The sequence below is a fragment of the Ceratotherium simum genome, chromosome 11, assembly GCF_057802395.1.
Source record: "Ceratotherium simum simum isolate JZ-2026a chromosome 11, ASM5780239v1, whole genome shotgun sequence".
Lineage (NCBI taxonomy): Eukaryota > Metazoa > Chordata > Mammalia > Perissodactyla > Rhinocerotidae > Ceratotherium > Ceratotherium simum.
The window spans coordinates 12,972,418-12,990,474 of NC_141910.1; the positions used below are offsets into that span (position 1 = coordinate 12,972,418).

At 38.5% G+C, this 18,057-nt stretch overlaps 1 protein-coding gene across 2 annotated transcripts; it reads left to right on the top strand.

Annotated features, from left to right (window-relative positions):
* The first annotated feature begins 251 nt into the window (after positions 1-251).
* DUSP11 (dual specificity phosphatase 11) lies at positions 252-17,295 on the top strand. 2 transcript variants are annotated; one of them, XM_004435524.3, is made up of 9 exons: positions 252-466; positions 1,979-2,054; positions 4,892-5,023; positions 8,685-8,808; positions 12,125-12,185; positions 13,972-14,018; positions 14,301-14,376; positions 14,618-14,803; positions 16,627-17,295. In XM_004435524.3, exons 1-9 carry the CDS (start codon positions 366-368, stop codon positions 16,820-16,822), a joined length of 999 nt encoding a protein of 332 aa, XP_004435581.1. In that variant the 5' UTR covers positions 252-365; the 3' UTR covers positions 16,823-17,295. The 2 variants fall into 2 exon arrangements, with proteins under 2 accessions (XP_004435581.1, XP_087292690.1); XM_087436564.1 differs by lacking the exon at positions 14,618-14,803.
* The last annotated feature ends 762 nt before the right edge of the window (positions 17,296-18,057 follow it).

Genomic DNA, 18,057 nt, shown 5'->3' on the forward strand with positions numbered 1-18,057 from the left:
TATCTGGAAGAACCACACAAGGAACTGGGGGAGTGGGACTTCACTGTTCATTCCACGTGCTGTAATGTTTGAAATCTCAAGGCGATGACGTACATGCCCTCGGCTACATGAGCTGTGCTACCAGCCTCCGGCCACGGAGGGCGCTGTAGTCACCAGAGTAGGTTTTCCTCATGGAGCTTCTCAGGCAGCCGGCGTGTTGACGTCATCTGGATGGGCGGTGGCGCATGCGCAATAGGAAGGGGCGAGGGAGCTTGGTGGATTGCTGCCTTGGCGCTTGGGTTCTGGGGTCTTGTTGCGACAGCGAGGGCGCTGGACTGGCGGCTTTGGCGGGCTTGTTATTTGGTGGTCGGTTTCTTGGGGCCCACATGAACCAATGGCAACATGCTCGCGGCGGCCGGGTTCAGGGACACGTCTTTTCCCGACGCTCTTCATCTAAGAGGAAGGGCAGAAACCACATCCCGGAAAGGTAATACGTCTTGTCCCCTGGGCCTGGCCCTGCCGGCTCTTGGCTCCTGGGCCTGGGCCTCGTCTCCTGTGGGCTCTGCTGGTCACTTTTGCCGCCGCTGCGCGCTTGGCCCGTCGGCCCTTGGCTAGGAGGCATTGACCCTCCGGCTGCTCCGCCCGCTGTAGCAGAGTGGGCCGGTGTGTGATGTTCTGATTTCTCCCCATCCTTTAAAAAGCGAGGCTCTGGCCATCGCTGCTCGGGTAAAGTGCAGAGGGACTGCCGACTGTCAGTGTTGAGGACTCCCCTTGATTGCCCCAGTGGAGTCCCGCTCAGTCCCTCCAGCTGTGTTGTTTTGGCACGGAGCGTGTGAGTAATCAGCGCTAAGTCTGAATGGGAAAACGCTCCAGCTCCAGTATCGCAGAACTTGCCGCCGGAAATGTTGGTTCTATTTTTTCCAGCAATCACAGAGGGCATCTGTTGCTTTGTCACTGGTCTCGTTTGAGAGATCTTCCTCTAACACGTTCCAATGATTAATTGTGAGACTTTACTTATATGTGCAGTGAATTTTTTTATTCCTTGAGACCTTTCTTTCCTCCATCTCATACCTCATGAAGTCCCCTTCATTTTATCTCCTGAATGTCTTGGAATCTGTCACCTTCTTTCCCTCAGCGTCCTAATACAGAACTTGACTATCTTCTGCGTTTAGTCCTAACTAGTGTCCATGTATGGAGTCTCGTTTCCTTCCAATCCATTCTTCACACAAGAAATCTTCACACAAGAAATAGGCAAGTTGGAGCATTGCTCAGAAACATCACTCAAAAATATTGTTCTAAGAAGAAAAACAATCTCTTGACCCTGTCCTTGAAAAGTCTGCGTGGTCTAGAATCCTCTCTGCTTCTCCAGCCCCATCTTGTGCCCCTTGTGCCCTCACTTTCTATGGTTCAGATACACTGAGTTAACCTCAGTTAATCCTACCTCACCCTACAGAAGTCAGCTCTAATATTCCTTTTCGCTGTGACTCCTAGCATTAAGTGGAGTTCACACTTCCTTTTTTTATCATTTTCTTCTAAAATTTGAACTTGAAGTCCCACATTGATTGAATTTGATGGCATCAGTTGTATTAGGACTAAAAATAAACTGTGAAGTGAGAGAATTCAGTGTAAACTATTTCAGTCAACGTGTATGTGTTGATGACACCTTAGCATTCTTAGTATGTAGTGATAACACCCACCATAGGACTGCGCTGGCTTGTCAAGGATGCAGAAGTTCTGGCCATCTCTGGTTTTAGTTAGTCCTTATTTGTGGAGACCTTTGCTCTGTTTTGTTGGCTTGTATCTTTTCAAGATGGGCAAACAGGAAGAAGGGGGTATAGGTGGTCACTAGATGGGGTTGAAGAAGGGGAACAGCAAAATGCAGAGTAGAGAGAACAGGGGACCTACTGTGTCTGCTGTGATTTCCATTTTCAGTGGGCCTTCATTCTGTGCAGGGAGAGAGGCTAACATAAAATTTGGCTCACAAAAAATGTATTAATAGGTGGAAAGACTATCTCCCACTTGGACAACGGATGCCTGGGACTCGTTTCATTGCTTTCAAAGTTCCTTTGAAAAAGGTAAGCAAAAGTTAATTTGGTATTCTTTCAGAAATCTGAATACACCATGTAGAACTCTGGTTCTCACCCTGTCTCACTCTATTTTCCCTTTTTACAGCAAATACTTTGTAATAACCCCTTTACTCTCCTTGAATGAAATTCATAGATATATACAACTTGTTTTCATACTTAATTTTAGAGAAAAAAATCAATGTAATGTTTTAACTATAATATAAAGAATAAATAAAATAAAGTAGTTTATAATAAAGTAATATGTATTTACATTTCCATATGTCAGTATTTGGGCATGACTTTACTAAAGATAAAGAAATCGGCAGTTACTTGTGTGCCATGAATGCAAAAGAGGTATGTGCAGACTCATCTAGGTGGGTTATATTGCCTTAGTGGTAGAGTTTCCGTGGTAGTGAACAGTGCTTAGTAGATTTCCAAAGAGAGCAAAGTACAGTCTTCACTTGGTTGATAAGGTGATTGCTGTCCTGGAGAATTCAATATACATAAAAACTGCAAAAAACAACCTTTCGGTTTATTTGTGAAATGGAGTTAGGTTCTGAGGGTTAGATGATTATGAACAGTTTTCTCACCTATGTGAATGTTGAATAGGGCATTCAAAAGTCATTCTGGTGTGAGACACATTCATGGGACTATTCTGAATTTGGCAAGGTGTGTGGCATCCATGACCCTCACCCTTTACATGCCATTAAGACCCCTTCCATCCCATCGTCACAACCAAAAAACTGCCCAGGATCAGCAAGGTCAGGATTTCAGCATGAAAACTCTGAAAATTGTGTTTTTGTTTGAACTAAGAAACGAATAGGTAGGGAAAGCATTTGACTGATTAAGAAAAAGGTGAGAAGAGATTCCATGTCTCATTAACCTGCCCAGCATAGTGTGAATTAGTATCAGGAAAAGCCCACTTTGAATGTATTGGGAATTTAATTTGTGCCCCATAGGTCAGGGTTCCTTTTTCACCACTATGTCAATTCTTCTGCATCTCTGGACTTAAACATTAGTCATTTCATAAAGATAAACAAATGGTTCTTATTGACATCCAGCAACACCACGCATAGTGTTTGACACATGATAAATACTTCGCAGTCTTTGTTGAATGAGTCGACTGACTCCCCAGCCGCATTGGCAGTTACTGTGAATTTCCCCCTATATTCCTCTCTCCTCTGCCGCGATTTTCCTAACTCCTCACTCCCTGCTCCACAGCCTCTACGAGGGGATCCTGAGGTTCCACAGGGGTCCCTGCTTAGCCCCTTTTCTGAAAGGACATCAGCAGAGAGAAAACAGGAAGACTCTTTAGTTTCCTTTCCTCCACACGGCCACACATCTTTCCTATGTGATGTCATGATAAAAGGCCCCTTCTAGCTCTCTGTACACAAGTTATTCTATTCAGTGTTGGGACTGTTTTAGGCACCATTAGGGGATTACAAAGCTGTACAGCCACTCCCAGTGCAGTCTCTGTCATGCGGTAGAGTTAGGGAGATGCATTACCCCCACGTGGCAGTGAAATGTGACACTGGTTTCCTATATGTTTGGTGGAAATCACCCAAAGAAAAGCTGCCTCAATGCTTGATAGTCAGGTCTCAAGCACACTGAAATATAAAATAGAAAATGCTAAGTGTCAAATAAATGCCATGGTAAGAAATACCTGGGAATTCAAAGGAGGGGGAAATGATAACAGACAGGGTTAAGCAAGGAAGTCTTCCTAAAGGGTTTGTGACTAAATTAGTTATATAAGGTTGGTTATTGTTCAGATAGCTGGAGATGGTAATGATCCTTGAGCTCCAAGTCTGGAAGAAACTGACTGGAGAGATTGTACATCTTGTTGTAATTAATATAGTCTTCAAACATTTTACAGTATTCTGTGGAAGACTCAACATCATAAGTCTTCCTAAGTTAATTTATAAATTTAACATCATATCAGAAAAGCCAATTCTAAAACTCATACAGAAAAAGAAACTTAAGAGCCTGCAAAATTCTGCAAAACAAGAATAATGGTGAAAGGGGGTCATCTAGCCCTACCAGATATTAAGCTGTATTAAAAGTGTTGCTGGGGCACAGGAGATTTTTAGGGCAGTGAAACTATTCAGTATGATACTATGAGGGTAAATACATGTCACTATACATTGGCCAAAACCCATAGAATGTACAACACAAAGAGTGACTCATAACGTGAGCTATGGACTTTGATTGATAATGATGTGTCAGTGTTGGTTCATTGATTCTAACAAGTGGAGCTCACTGGGATGGAGTGTTGATGGTGGGGAAGGCTGTGTAGGGTAAGGGAGAGAGGGGATAAATGGGAACTCTGTATTTTCTGCCCAGTTTTGCTATGAACTGAAAACTGCTCTAAAAACTAGTCTGTCAATTAAAAAACGTTGGTTGCTGACACTTGAATAATCTGTTGATCAACGGATCAGAGTACATAAATAAGCCAAATACCTAAAAGAATACTTAGCAATAAAAGCCATCCTTCATTTATGTGGATATTCGAGAAGTATTTATATGTGCCTGTTGATAGGCACTCTACGTGGAGTGGAGGTACAGTGGTGGACAACGTTGATGTGTGGTCCCTGCCTTCTGGGAGTTTACAGTCTGGTTAGGACACCCATGTGAAACAGACAAACGCAGAAATAAATATGTAGAAGTGAGCTGACTTTCTTTCCTCTCATCTCTGGAAGAAAGGATTGTAATATAGCTTGTAATTTCCAGAAGAGTGGAAACTTCCTTTGAATCTCATTGATGTTAGCATCACAGGGCTTGAATCAATGGATAATATCAAAGGATTTCAAGCACACGTTTGTTTTTTCTTATTTCCTTCTCTCTGACAGAATTTTGAAGAGAAGCTTGCTCCAGAAGAACGTTTTTCACCCATAGATCTTTTTAGGAAAATCCAAGAGCAGAATGAAGAACTTGGACTGATTATTGATTTAACGTATACCCACCGCTATTATAAACCAGAGGTAAATGGAACCCTTAATTGAAAAAAACCTTCTTTTTTCTGATACTGTAATAACTGATAGTAATTCACTAGTTATCATCTTATGCTAAGGTGAATCCTGGCCATCTTTCATGGATAATAGTCCAAGAAGGGAACCAAGTGTTTTCCTTAATTACACATTTCCACTTGGTATCTCAAAATGAGATTAAAGACGTGAATTGAACTGTAATATTTGGCAATAGCCTCTATAGGTACTGAAGAAATTCTGTAAGCTTCCATGGTCTGTATTTTGAAAATGAAGTAACGTTTAGTAAGAAGAATAGTAGCCTAAAAGGAACAAAAGAAATATCCTTTATGTCTTTAGCACTTATTTTGAGCAGTTGTCTGAGCATGTGTAAGCGTCTCGGTAAAAGTTCTTTAAGTTTGATGCTTTCTTTTCCTAATATCTCTTGATACAATAAAGGAAGCAATATAGTCTGTTGGCCCATGTGGCATATCAGTTGGAAAGAATTGTCCTTCTTCTGACCAGTTCCACGGCCCTGGGAAACCATAAGACCTAATGTTTGTTAAGATCTGTACAGGCAGACCTCGGAGATATTGCGGGTTCTGTTCCAGACCACCGCGATAAAGCGAGTCACAGGATGTTTTGGGTTTCCCGGTGCATATAAAAGTTACGTTTCCACTAGACTGTAGTCTGGTAAGTGTGCGGTAGCATTATGTCTACAAAAACAATGTACGTACCTTAATTAAAAAATACTTTATTGCTAAAAAAATGGTGACCATCATCTGAGCCTGCAGCATGTAATTTTTTTGCTGATGGAGGGTTTTGTAAAAAATGCGATATCTGTGAAGCACAGTAAAAGGAGGTATGCCTGCACAGCAGCTTCCAGTTAAGACATGCTTTCACGTACATGAACTCAGTTGATCCTCACAACAGTCCTTTGCTGATGAAGTAGTAGTGGTACTCGTATTTCCTCCTGGTACTCGTATTTCCTCCTGGGTGCTTACTCTGCACTAAGCTCAGAGGATAGATGATTACAATTAATAATTTTACAGATGATAAAACTGAGGTGCAGAGAAGGAAGAATTAAAATTTGAACTCAGTTATCCCTCCTTTTTTTTTTATTGTAGTAAGATACTTAACATTTATTGTTGTAAATATTTGACACTAAATATTTATCATTTTAGTTATTCTTAAGTTTACAATTCATTGGCTTTAAGTGCATTCACAGTGTTGGGTAACCATCACCACTGTCTATGAGCAAAACTTTGTCATCATCTTCAACAAAAGTTCTGTAACCCTTAAACAATAGCAACCCCATTTCCCCTCCCCCCACCCCGAGTAACCTTTATTCTACTTTCTGTCTCTATGAATTTGCCTATTCTAGGTACCTCATATAAGTGGAATCATATAATATGTGTCCTTCTTTGGCCTTTTTCTGTAAACATAATGTTTTCAAGATTCGTCCATGTTATAGCATACAGCAAAATGTCACTCCTTTTTATGGTTCAGTAATATTCCATGTTTTATTTATCTACTCATCTATTGATGGATATGTGGGTTGCTTCCACCTTTTGCCTATTGTGAATCATGCTGCTATGAGCATTGTGTACAAATATTTTTTCAAATCCCTACTTGCAATTCTTTTAGGTGTATAGGTAGGAGTGAAGATGCTGGTTCATGTGATAATTGTATGTTTAACTTTTGAGGAACTGCCAAACTCTTTTCCACAGTGTCTTCTTGTTTTTAAATAGTAATCATAAATTTTAAACATATACAGAAGGAGACATAATGCTGCGGTGTCATTGTCCACCCATGAACTCATCCCAGCTTTAATATTTATCAGCTGGTGTCTGTCATCTTTCATCGATACCTCTACCTGTTTCCCTCATTCCATAGTATTTTGAAGTAGATCCCAGATATCATATTATTTCACCTGTACATTTTTGGTGTGTATGCTAAAATATAGGACTTTTATTCCTTAATATCATTTTTTACTATTAAATATCCAGTCAGTGGTCAAATTTGCAATTGTCTTCTAAATGTCATAAAAATTGTTTTTAAGAGTTTGATTTAGATCCAGATAAGGTCCACAGTTTTCATTTGTTAGGTCTCTGAAGTCTTATTTAATCTTTAGGTTCTCCTTTCATGTCTTCTCACTTTCTTTTTTTCCCCTTTGAATTTTATTTTTTGAAGAAACCAGGTATTTTGTCCCTTCTTCATTTTGATAATTGTGTCCCCATGTGTTCCTCACATATTCTTCAGTCCTTTTATTTCCTGTAAATTGGTAGTTGGACCTAGATGCTTGATTGGATTCAGGCTTGGTTGGGTTTTTTTTTTTTTTTGCAAGACAGTTTCATAGGTGATGATGTTTTTTCCCTGGAGACACGTGAGTGATGTCTCTTTCTCTGATATTAGCAGTCCCTGATGATTGATACCTACATCTGTTAATTCATTTGGAGCTTCAAAAAATGGTGAATTCTGTTGTCGTGTTTTTTTTGTGTGTGTGTGAGGAAGAGCATCCCTGAGCTAACATCCGCTGCCAATCCCCCTCTTTTTACTGAGGAAGATTCGCCCTGGGCTAACATCCCTTACCAATCCCCCTGTTTCTGCTGAGGAAGATTGGCCCTGGGCTAGCGTTCGTGCCCATCTTCCTCTACTTCATGTGGGACGCTGCCACAGCATGGCTTGACAAGCAGTGCGTTGCCCCACGCCCGGGATCCGAACCTGTGAACCCCAGGCCGCCGAAGCAGAGCGTGCAAACTTAGCCACTATGCCACCGGGCCGGCCCCCTGTTGTTGTTTTTTCATTTATTAGCTGGGTATTTTTCTGTCAAGAGTAGCTTCCTCTCAGCAGCTATTTGGTTGCCCGATTGTAGAGGCGTGATTCTTTTCTTTTATTTAACAGTTTTCAGAATAATGAGTTGATTCACCAATATCCTCCAGTGGTGACCGGTTAGAATTTATTTCATTTTTTTAGTTTTTGTATCATTGTGGAGTCCATTGCAGTTATTATTTTTATTGATGCACAAATTGAGGCCCTATCTTTGGCCAGTTGGAGCTTCTTAATTTGGCTCCTGAGTCCTTTTGACATGAGATGACATCAGTTTTTTCTAGGCTTTTTCAATGCTCAGAGCTAGGAAGTGTGTTTGTATGTTTGTTTTTAATATAAAATACATCATAGGTTCATACTGATACTCTCCATTTAAATTCAGTACAGGATTTTCAGTTCGCTTCTTCTGTCTTTTATTGGTATCTACTGTCTCCCACCTCAAGTATACCAGTTCTCATCAGTGCCTGTAATTTGCTCTATCTTCACAATTCAAATTTAAGTTTTTCTGACTCTGTTTTACTGTTCTACTTAAATTACAGCTGCTTCATGGCCCTTGAAATGTAAAATATTAGGTAGAGCTGTTTATACAATTTTTAGTTATACGTGCATTCATTGACATGGACTTTGCTTTCAATTTGGTATGCCAATTGATTATCCATTCTGTAGTTTTAGTGAAAATCAAGTTATCTTCCTGGTTGAAGCAGCTTTGGAAAAAATGGCTCTTTTATCAGAATTGCTAATGTACTGAGTTTATTATAATCTCTTGGTTTTTATTCTGGCTCCTTTAATTAATTTTTCATTTTTTCCGTACAAATGAAATAATATACATTTTCCTGATTTTGCCTCATAGGACTTACCAGAAACTATTCCTTACTTAAAGATTTATACGATTGGGCATCAGGTGCCTGATGATGACACTGTTTTTAAATTCAAATGTGCTGTTAATGAGTTTTTGAAAGAAAATAAAGACAATGGTGAGTTTTTTTTTCTTACTTGAACTTGGGTATGCATTTTGAATGGGGTTGAGGATTTTTAATATTTTTAATAGTTTTGACATTAGGCCTCTTGTTTTTGATAATGTTAAGGTGGAAATGTCAGATGGTGCTAATAGAGTAAGATGTTTTTCCTTTTTATGGTCACAAATAAAAAATTTTATTTGGAAAGTGATTTTAGTGAGAAATATGAGTGGAATTAGCTCACTTGTCTCTTTTTTTAAAATTTGAATGGGAAATATGTAATAAAATAAGAATGTTCTTTTGTCTTATTTATTGGTTAAGAGATGAGAGGTGGAAGAAAAGATTAAGAATCTCAAGGTCTTAGAGTATGTAAAAGAGACAACAGAAGGCAAAGGTTTGGAGTGAGACAGACCCCTAGAAGCAAAACAGAATGGAGTGGACCAGTGGAGTGGCATCCTCATCATAAGTCTTTAAGATACTTCTGTTGTTTTTCCACTTTGGGTACAAGTGAGGAAGGACACTACCACCTCTTACTCTTATTCTTCAGACAGAATGAACTTAAAAGGCTGGTGCTTTCTGGTTCCTGCTTAAAGATCTACCTTACTCTGTTGAAAATAGGTCTTAATAAAATTGAATTTTAAGGATCCAGTTGTCTTTTTCTGGTCTCTAACTATCAGAAAAGGGTATTTGCCATATTTTAAGACTAAAGAATCTTTTGTCTTTGGAAAGCCACTGACCCACAGGACAAAGTGCCATCTTTCTAAGGTTAGCTTGAGGAGTGTACACTTTATTAAATAAATTTGACAGATACTGAATATTCCATATATATATAAAACAAGGAGTAGGGGAAAAAGAATGGAGATGAGGGTGAGAAGATAGGAAATGGGAGGTGAGAGAGAGAGACAGGAATTTTAAGATAAATTTTCAAACTATAGCTTGGTCACTTAATGTAGGCACTAGCTCTTAAATATCTTAAGCCCTGTTCACAGATCTTCCTTGTACTTTAAAACTTGAGCGATTTGGCCTTGCCTGTGATAACCACAGCATCTATAGATGCTGTAAATTATCTGATTTGTACAAACTGTACTCATGGAAACTTTGCCTCTTAAGATATTAGGGTGCAGCTGTGAGCCTCCTCTCTACTTCCAGGCTCCTTTGTGTGGAACTGTTATACAGTATTCCATCTGTTCTGTGAGGGCCAGAAGATCCTTATGAGTGCATGAGAACACGTTTGTAAATCTCACTTGTTCACGTGTTACACTGAGTATAGTCTGTTGCATAGGCTGACCCTCCACGTTGGTCTTCTGCCCATGTTGTACTGCCGTCACTGTGCTCTCTGCTATAGCAGTCGCGGGACCTTGCTTATGATCCATTTTGGCTGCCTCTGCTATAAGCCCCTAGCACAGATAGCACGCTCACTGATGAAGAGGAGGACGCTACACTGTCCACTCCCTAGAACTGGGAGACTCAGAAAATAAGTTGATTCAGTAAACTCGGAAGCCTTTTAGATTTGTTGTTAGGGCACAGGGATACAGAGGTGAACAACAGTCTTTGTTCATTAGAAACTTACAGTTACCTAGGAAGATAAACATGTAGTAACTGTAAGACAGTGGGTTAAGTATAATAAAAGAATTAAGTATAGCAGGAATACAGAAGAGAGACTGAGGGAAGCCTGACTGAGGAGACAGCATTTGAGCTGGATGGGGGAAGAGGATTTTGCCAGAATGAGGAAAGGACAGCCCAGGTATTGGGAACAGGTACAAAAGGCACAGGGCTTGAACTTGGGCCATGGAGAGGCAGCCTCTGGTGTGACTAGAGGGTAGTGTGAAAGGGCATAGAATTCATGTATTCATTTTCAACAAATATTTATACAACACCTTCTAAGTTGAAGGCGTTGTAGGAAGTAGAAACAGAAGAAAGTTCTTGTCCTTATATACTTTACATTCGAGTGGGGGAGAGTGATAAATAAGTAAATATGGAATGTCAGATGGTGATAAGTGCTTTAGACAATAACAAAACAGGATAAAGAGGTGGGTGAATGTGCTGGGTGATCAGGGAAGGCCTCTCTATTAAGATGTCATTTGAGCAGAGCCTTAAAAGAAGTGAGGAACCAAGCCATTAGATATCTCAGGGGCCAGGGGGTGCGGGGAGAGGGAGTGTTCTAAAGCAGAGGAGATAGTAGGTACACAGTCCCTGAGGCATGCCTATGCTCGGTATGTTTGAGGAATAGTAAGGAGGCCAGTGTGGCTGGAGTGGGGAGAGCAGGTGAGCTGAGAGCAGTAGAAAATGGGAGCAGAGAGGTTGGCAGGGGGCAGGAGGAAGGTGGATCGTGTAGGTCCTTGTGAGTCGTAGTTCGGATCATTGTGGACTTACAGTTCAGTGGGAGAGACAGATTGATATCTATAAAGAGTTATAAGTGCTGTGGGCTTTATTCTATGCTAAATGAAGATTTTTAAGCAAAGGAGCAACCCAGCCAAGTTTGTATTTTAGGAAGATAACGTCTTCCATGTGGAGGATCAATTGAAATAGAAGAGGTTAGAAGCAGGAAGGTAGTAATCCAGGCAGGAGATGACAGTGCCTTCCTACCAGACACCACCTAGTCACAGACATAAATTTTGCAAAGGTCAACTACATGTTGTTTTTTATCTAATTTATCATATAATTTTTGAAATACTATGGCATAGCTGGAAAACTGTTAGACTCGATTCTAGTCTTTATTCTATTTTCCTGCTGTGTAGCTTGGATTTATCTCCAAGTCTTGCTTTTTCATTGTAAGATGCAAACAGTGTTGTTTACCCGAGTATTTCACAGGGCATGTAGACCTGTGGCCTGGGAGGGGCAGCAAATGGGAGATGGAATGGAAGTGTTTTGGGAACCCTAGAGTACTGCAGAAACTCTGTTCTTTATAATATTCAGTATTAAAAGTGAAGGCATTTCATTTGTTTCCCTCAAAAACAAATTTCATTCTTCTTATAGCCTGTTTTTTCCCACTTCCTTTCTCTATAATTAAATCAATTACTGATGGGCATTCTGTATTAAGACAAATGGGTTAGCCTCAATGGAGTTTTAGCTGTTAGTACCTGACCAGACCTTCTCCAGTTTACACTATTGTGTCTAATTGGGGGCTATGCAAAATTTCCCAGAAACAATGAATTTTGACTTTACATTAGATAATTTCTTTATCATATGTTCCTATAAAAACACATTCCTCTTCAGAGTTATTCCTTTTTGGGGTAGTGGTAGTATTGTGGTAAGTAATAAATGTATTCTTCAGAAAACTGTATAACTTGTATAACTACTTCACTTATTTAACTCTATATTTCCTGTTTTATAGACAAACTTATTGGTGTCCACTGTACCCATGGTTTAAATAGGACTGGCTACCTCATCTGCAGGTGAGTTGCCATCCCCAAGAGACAAGGCCATGTTTAGTTGTTTTGTTTAGAATAGTAACATAAGCTAGTTGCAAAAAATGAAATCTGTACAGAATGTATAAAGTAGAAAGCAATCTTGCTCCCAACCAGAGATTACCACCTGTAACAATTTACTACATGTTTTTTCAGACTTTAAAAATGCAGATATAAGCATGTACATGTAATTGAATGGTGTAATGTTTAGACATTCTCTTATAATTTTGTATATGGTGGATATCTTCCTATGAAAGTATTTGGAGACCTCATTCTTTTTTAAAGGCTGCATTGTACCTTTGCTTACTGATGAACATAGAAGTCAGGAGTTTTTGATATCCTAAAACGTTGAAGTAGTGAACATTCCTATATGAACATCTTTGAATATACGTGCTATTATCTCAGAGATAATACTCCTCAGAATGGAATTTCTGAATCAAAGAGTTGACGCCCTTATGCTTTTTTGTGGATGTTGCTACACTGTACCAATTTATGTTTGTTTCATTTGGAAAATACTTATTGAGCATCTGCTGTTTGTAAGCACTGTGCTGGGTGCTAGCAAAAAGACTCATGAGACTTTGTGAACAAAGACACTTGACCTTTGTGAATCCTAACAGTCTAGAGAGGGAATAGATACTCAGGAATCACACAAATACATATAGAATTACAACTCTGACAAGTGCCATGAAGGAGAGGGACATAGTACTATGAGAGTGTATTAATAGGGAGGATTTAACCTCATCTTGGAGATTAGAGAAAGGTTCCGTGGGGATGTTTGAGCTGATATCTGAAGAATGAGTAGGTGTTAACCAGATAGGGACACTGGGGAGAGAATTCTGGGCATAAGGAACAGCAAAGACACTGTAACAAGGGAGCATATGCTGTGATGGAGGAACTGGCCAGGGAGGCTGGGCCATGGGGAAACTATGGGTAGGAGCTAAATCATGCAGGCCTGTGTTTAAGCTTTTAGACTGTATCTTAAGAGTAACAGAAAACCATTGAACTTTTTTTAGTTGAGGACGAGTGTGTGGAACATAATCAAATTTGCATTTTCAACCTATCATTTTGCTACTGAGCGGAGAATACACTTCAGGAGGAAAGAGTGGAATCAAGGAGACAAGTTAGGAGGCTTTTGTAGAAATCAAGGCATAATGATGGCTTGGACCAGGGTGTGGTGGTCATTTTGGTGAAAAGATGTGGACATATTCTAGACATATTAAGATAATATCATTGTTGGGACTTGGTGCTGGGCTGAAGATGAGGGTAAGGAAGAAATGGCTGACAGTGATGGTGACTCCTAAGTTTCTGGCCCATACGGTTGGTTAGATAGTATTTTTTAGGTATGATGTTAATATTTTTCACAATTTGTCTTCTGCTATTTGTTAGTTCCTGGTAAATACTCTGTTGTGTTAAGTAAGTCTCCTGTCTTTAGTGTACAAAGCATTTTGATCAAAAATGACTATTGTATTTTATCAGGTACTTTTTTAATGTCTGCCAATTTGATCCTGTACTTTTCTTCTCTTTCCTTTATTAATTAAATTGTTATATTAATGTAAATAATTATATTAATAGATTTTCTAAACTTGGGTCATCCTTGCATCCTTGAAATAAAGCCTTTTTGTGGTCATGGTACATCATTTTTTAATAATTATTGGATTAGTGTGCTGATAGTTGCTTAGGATTTTTATATTTGTAAGTGAAATTGGACCTTTTTTGAAAAACCCTGATTTTTTCTTTTTATATATAAATGACTCAAATTATGTTGTTTTGTTAGATATTTGATTGATGTAGAAGGCATGAGGCCAGATGATGCGATTGAATGTAAGTATGAGGGTTGTCACTTTTTCCCTTTTTATAAAAGTTAGAGGTGGAAACGTAGATGGATTTCTCAAATTTTGGAAAAAAAGAAAAGTTTGTAATTCATTTGTTCTGACATAAGATAATCTTTGCCCAAAGATTTATTTATTTATGAAGGGATGTATCTGGAAATAGTGAGATATACCAGCCTGACTAATTAGTCACTGGATTTCAGCTTTGATCTGCTTTCTCTGGGAAAGATTTGCTTTTTGTACAGTTACTTCTAACAGTTCATCCACTCCTCAGTATTCAATAGGTGCCGGGGACATTGCTTAGAAAGACAAAACTACATTGAAGACCTTCAGAATGGTCCCATCAGAAAGTAAGTTGCATTTTATATGTGAGATTTGTGGTTAGGGAGATAACTTTTTATATCATTAAAGTTGCACATATCCATTCTTCTTGTAGCTTGTTTACTTGCTCAGGGAAACCTAAACAAATAGGAATGAGGGGAGGATGGGATTGCTATTTTCATGGGCCAAAATATAGTCACTAAATTGGCTACTAAATTTGGAATAATTTTAATTATTACTGTAATATTGTGTGGAAATATTCACTTTGAGGAATCGGGATTCCGGTGTATCCAGATCAAGTGGTTTTGAAGACGTAACACATATGATGGAACCAGTCCACACCACTAATAAGTCTGTTAACCAAGGACCTAGGTATAACCTGCATCAGACCCAAGGTTACCCAATACCTTCTCGGCATTTCCACACCCAGAGTCGAGATTTGCAGCAGTCAGTAAGGTATCTCTGCTTTCCCTTTTTCTAGAATTGAAATAGAAATTAATATTATAAATTTGTGCAAACACATTATAATAGTGATGAGGAATAGATGTTTTCTTGCTGATCACTGTCAACCAGGAGGTGTTGTTTGCTCCATATTTTACAATTAGGGCTGGAAAATCAAGTACAGGATGGGGAATATGTGAGTTTTCAGAGGCAATTGGGAAAAGGACTTAGAATTTTCATTGATTCTACACTTAGTTTAAGGCAACAATTTGATGTGACTACCAAAAAGGATCTTTCATTCTTAGGCTACATTAATAGTGGTATAGTTTTCAGAATAAGGAAGGTTGTTATTTAAAGGGTAAATACAAATTATAGGAAGAATAGTAAAATTCCAGTAGAGAAATTTACAAAAGATTTAAAGATAAATCACAAAAGTCTCTTACTTGGGAAATGGGGAAAACATCAGTACAGTTAAAATAGTAAGGTACTATTTTTTGCCTATTAATTTAGCAACAGTTTTTGACAAGGCAGTCCAGTGTAGTGGTTGTCAGGCTAGACCTGGATTTGCATCCTGGCTCTGCCATTCACCCTCTGTGTGATCTTGGGTAAGATCTCTAAATTTCTGTTTTCTCCTCAGTCACATGGAAATTTTCATATTACGTACCTCATAGGGATTGTTGTTGACTATGACATGAGTTAATAAAGTACTTTAGCACATTATAAACACTTTCAGAAAGATGTTGGCATTTTTACAAGATGTAAACATTTCAGAAAGATGTTGCTTGTGTTGCCAGTGGCACTGAAAATCGGTACAGCCCTTTTGAAACATAACTTTAATAGCCAAAAAAATGCTCATACCTGGTAATTCCAAGTTGAGACTGAGGAAATACTTCAAAATATGGAAAAGGGTATATTCATTCCGTCATTCACTGCATTTGTCAAACTCCCTGCTATGTATCAGACACTGGACTAGGTGCTCAGCATGTAGTAGTATATGTTCTGAGATGTTAATCCCAGCATTATTTATAGCAGTGGAAAAATTGGTAGTGGCTTGCATTTCTAACAATGAAGAATAGCTAAGTAAATTATTATATCCATACTATGACATTTTCTAAAGCCATCGAAAGTGATAGCTCACTTATAAGTGAAAATAATAGGTTATGATTCAACAGTCAAAAAAACATGCAGGGGAAAAAGACCAAAGGAAATATTAAGCAGTTGAATTAGATTAAGTGGGATTGAGAGTGTGAAGGACTTTTTTTTTTCCCTCAGATTTCCAAATTTTCTTTTGTATGATTATATTAGATTTACTTTATATTTATGTTATTTATAATATATTATATTGCTTTTGAAACAATTATATTTAAATCCTAATTTTCCAAATTTGTTGCATGTATCAAATTTCTACACTTTATAATTAATTTATATATGTATTTATAAAGTGAAAGCAGTTTTCTGTTTTCAAAACTAGATAGCTTATTGTGTCATGTCAACCCCGCCAGACTTGGAGAGAAAGTATCTGATTAGAATAGTAGAGGCATGCATATTTATCTCTATAGGGAAAAGTAGAAAGGCTCCTGGGAACCTACTGTGTGCCAAGGCATTGCGGTAGGTAATTTAAATATATTGTCTTAATTTACCTTCAAAACAACCCATGAAGATGGAAGGTATTATTAGCTGCATTTTATAAAGAACTAAGAAATCCAAAGATTAAGCAGTTTATCTACTAAGATCACACAGGTAGAAAACAGCAGAACCAGAGTATCTATTATTTTATAAAGCTTATTATATATTTTATTAAAACTAATAATAGTTTATTACTTTTTGTTTTGTTTAAGGAAATTTTCACAGCATCAGTACATTTACCAGAGAGGCCATATCCCTCCTCCTGGTCCCTCTGGAGAGGACTATTCACAGAGGAGGTACTCTTGGAATGTAAAGCCAAGTGCCAGAGAAGCAGCCCAGAATGAAAGGTGGTATCCTGGCAGTTACTACAGACAACCCTATCCAACCTATTGTGGATGGACTGAGTGACACAGACCTATCCTGGAATCTATCTGGAGTCAGAGCAGACCTGAAGACAGCTGGAGTGACTTTTTATAAGATCAGGTCAAATGCGGTTTATAATCTATTTAATTGCTCCCTATGTGTTCAAGACTAAGGAAAAATTATATTGATACTTACCTCTTTGCTGATAAATCTGTAGTATTTGCCACAGTGAGGGAAATGATCTGTCATTCCAGTCTTAAAGTTTTTTAAAGGAAGATGATATTTTAGAACTGATAGAGAACTTCCCTTGTAAATTATTTTTAAAAATTCTGTCTTCCTTTTCTTTGTATTTCCTTCTGACTAGATTTGTGATATGAGTGTGTGTACGTGCAGAAATTTTTAGTGTTTTTGTCACATTCTGTTATTGACCCAATCATTAACGGTATCTTTTTTTTTCCCCCTAACTGTTCAAGATTTCTATTAAAATCTACCTAGGAGACAATCCCTTTAAAACCTGATCACTATTTGTAATTAGTTGTGGTATTTTTGTGGTTAGACATTTCTTTCTTTGGCAGTCTCTTGTGGGATTTGACCAACTTCCTTTCACTGAATTGTCAGATATGCCATCTAACACAGCAATGGATAAACTTTTAGGTATTGATTGTCAATTGGGCAAGAGAGACTGATTGATAAACCAAAATGCTGGCTGGGTAATTTACCTGACAGAGTAATTGTTATCAACTGGGTAATTTACCTGACAGAGTAATTGTTATCGACTGGGTAGAACTATTCAAAAAACTTGAACACTTTTATAGACTATAGGGGTTGCTTAATGAACAGAATAGGATACGACATTTAAAGCCTGGGATATCTGGGAAGACTTGCATGGCTCCTTGTGTTATTGCTTCTCTGTTGAACCTAACCTGCTGGGATCTTTCTCCACTTGTCTCTCACAGTGGAGTGGTGCCCTGACCTTGACTTTTTCCAAGTTGTCTCTTCTGCTGGTATCCCTCTGGAACACACAGATGAATCGCTTGGGAAGTGGTAATTATTTTTATTTGCAGAGGAAGCCAGAAACCTTTGTTTGCTCAAGAAAGTGTCTTACCATCAAGACATCATAAGCCTCAGTAGATACTTGATGAATACATGCACAACTTGGCTTCATTTTTTAAAGCCTCTAATTTTGAAGATTTGTATCGTAGAATGTATGATACTACATGTGATAGTTATCTTCTCTGTTCTCTTTCATATATGAACATGTGGAACCTGACCCTAAGGAA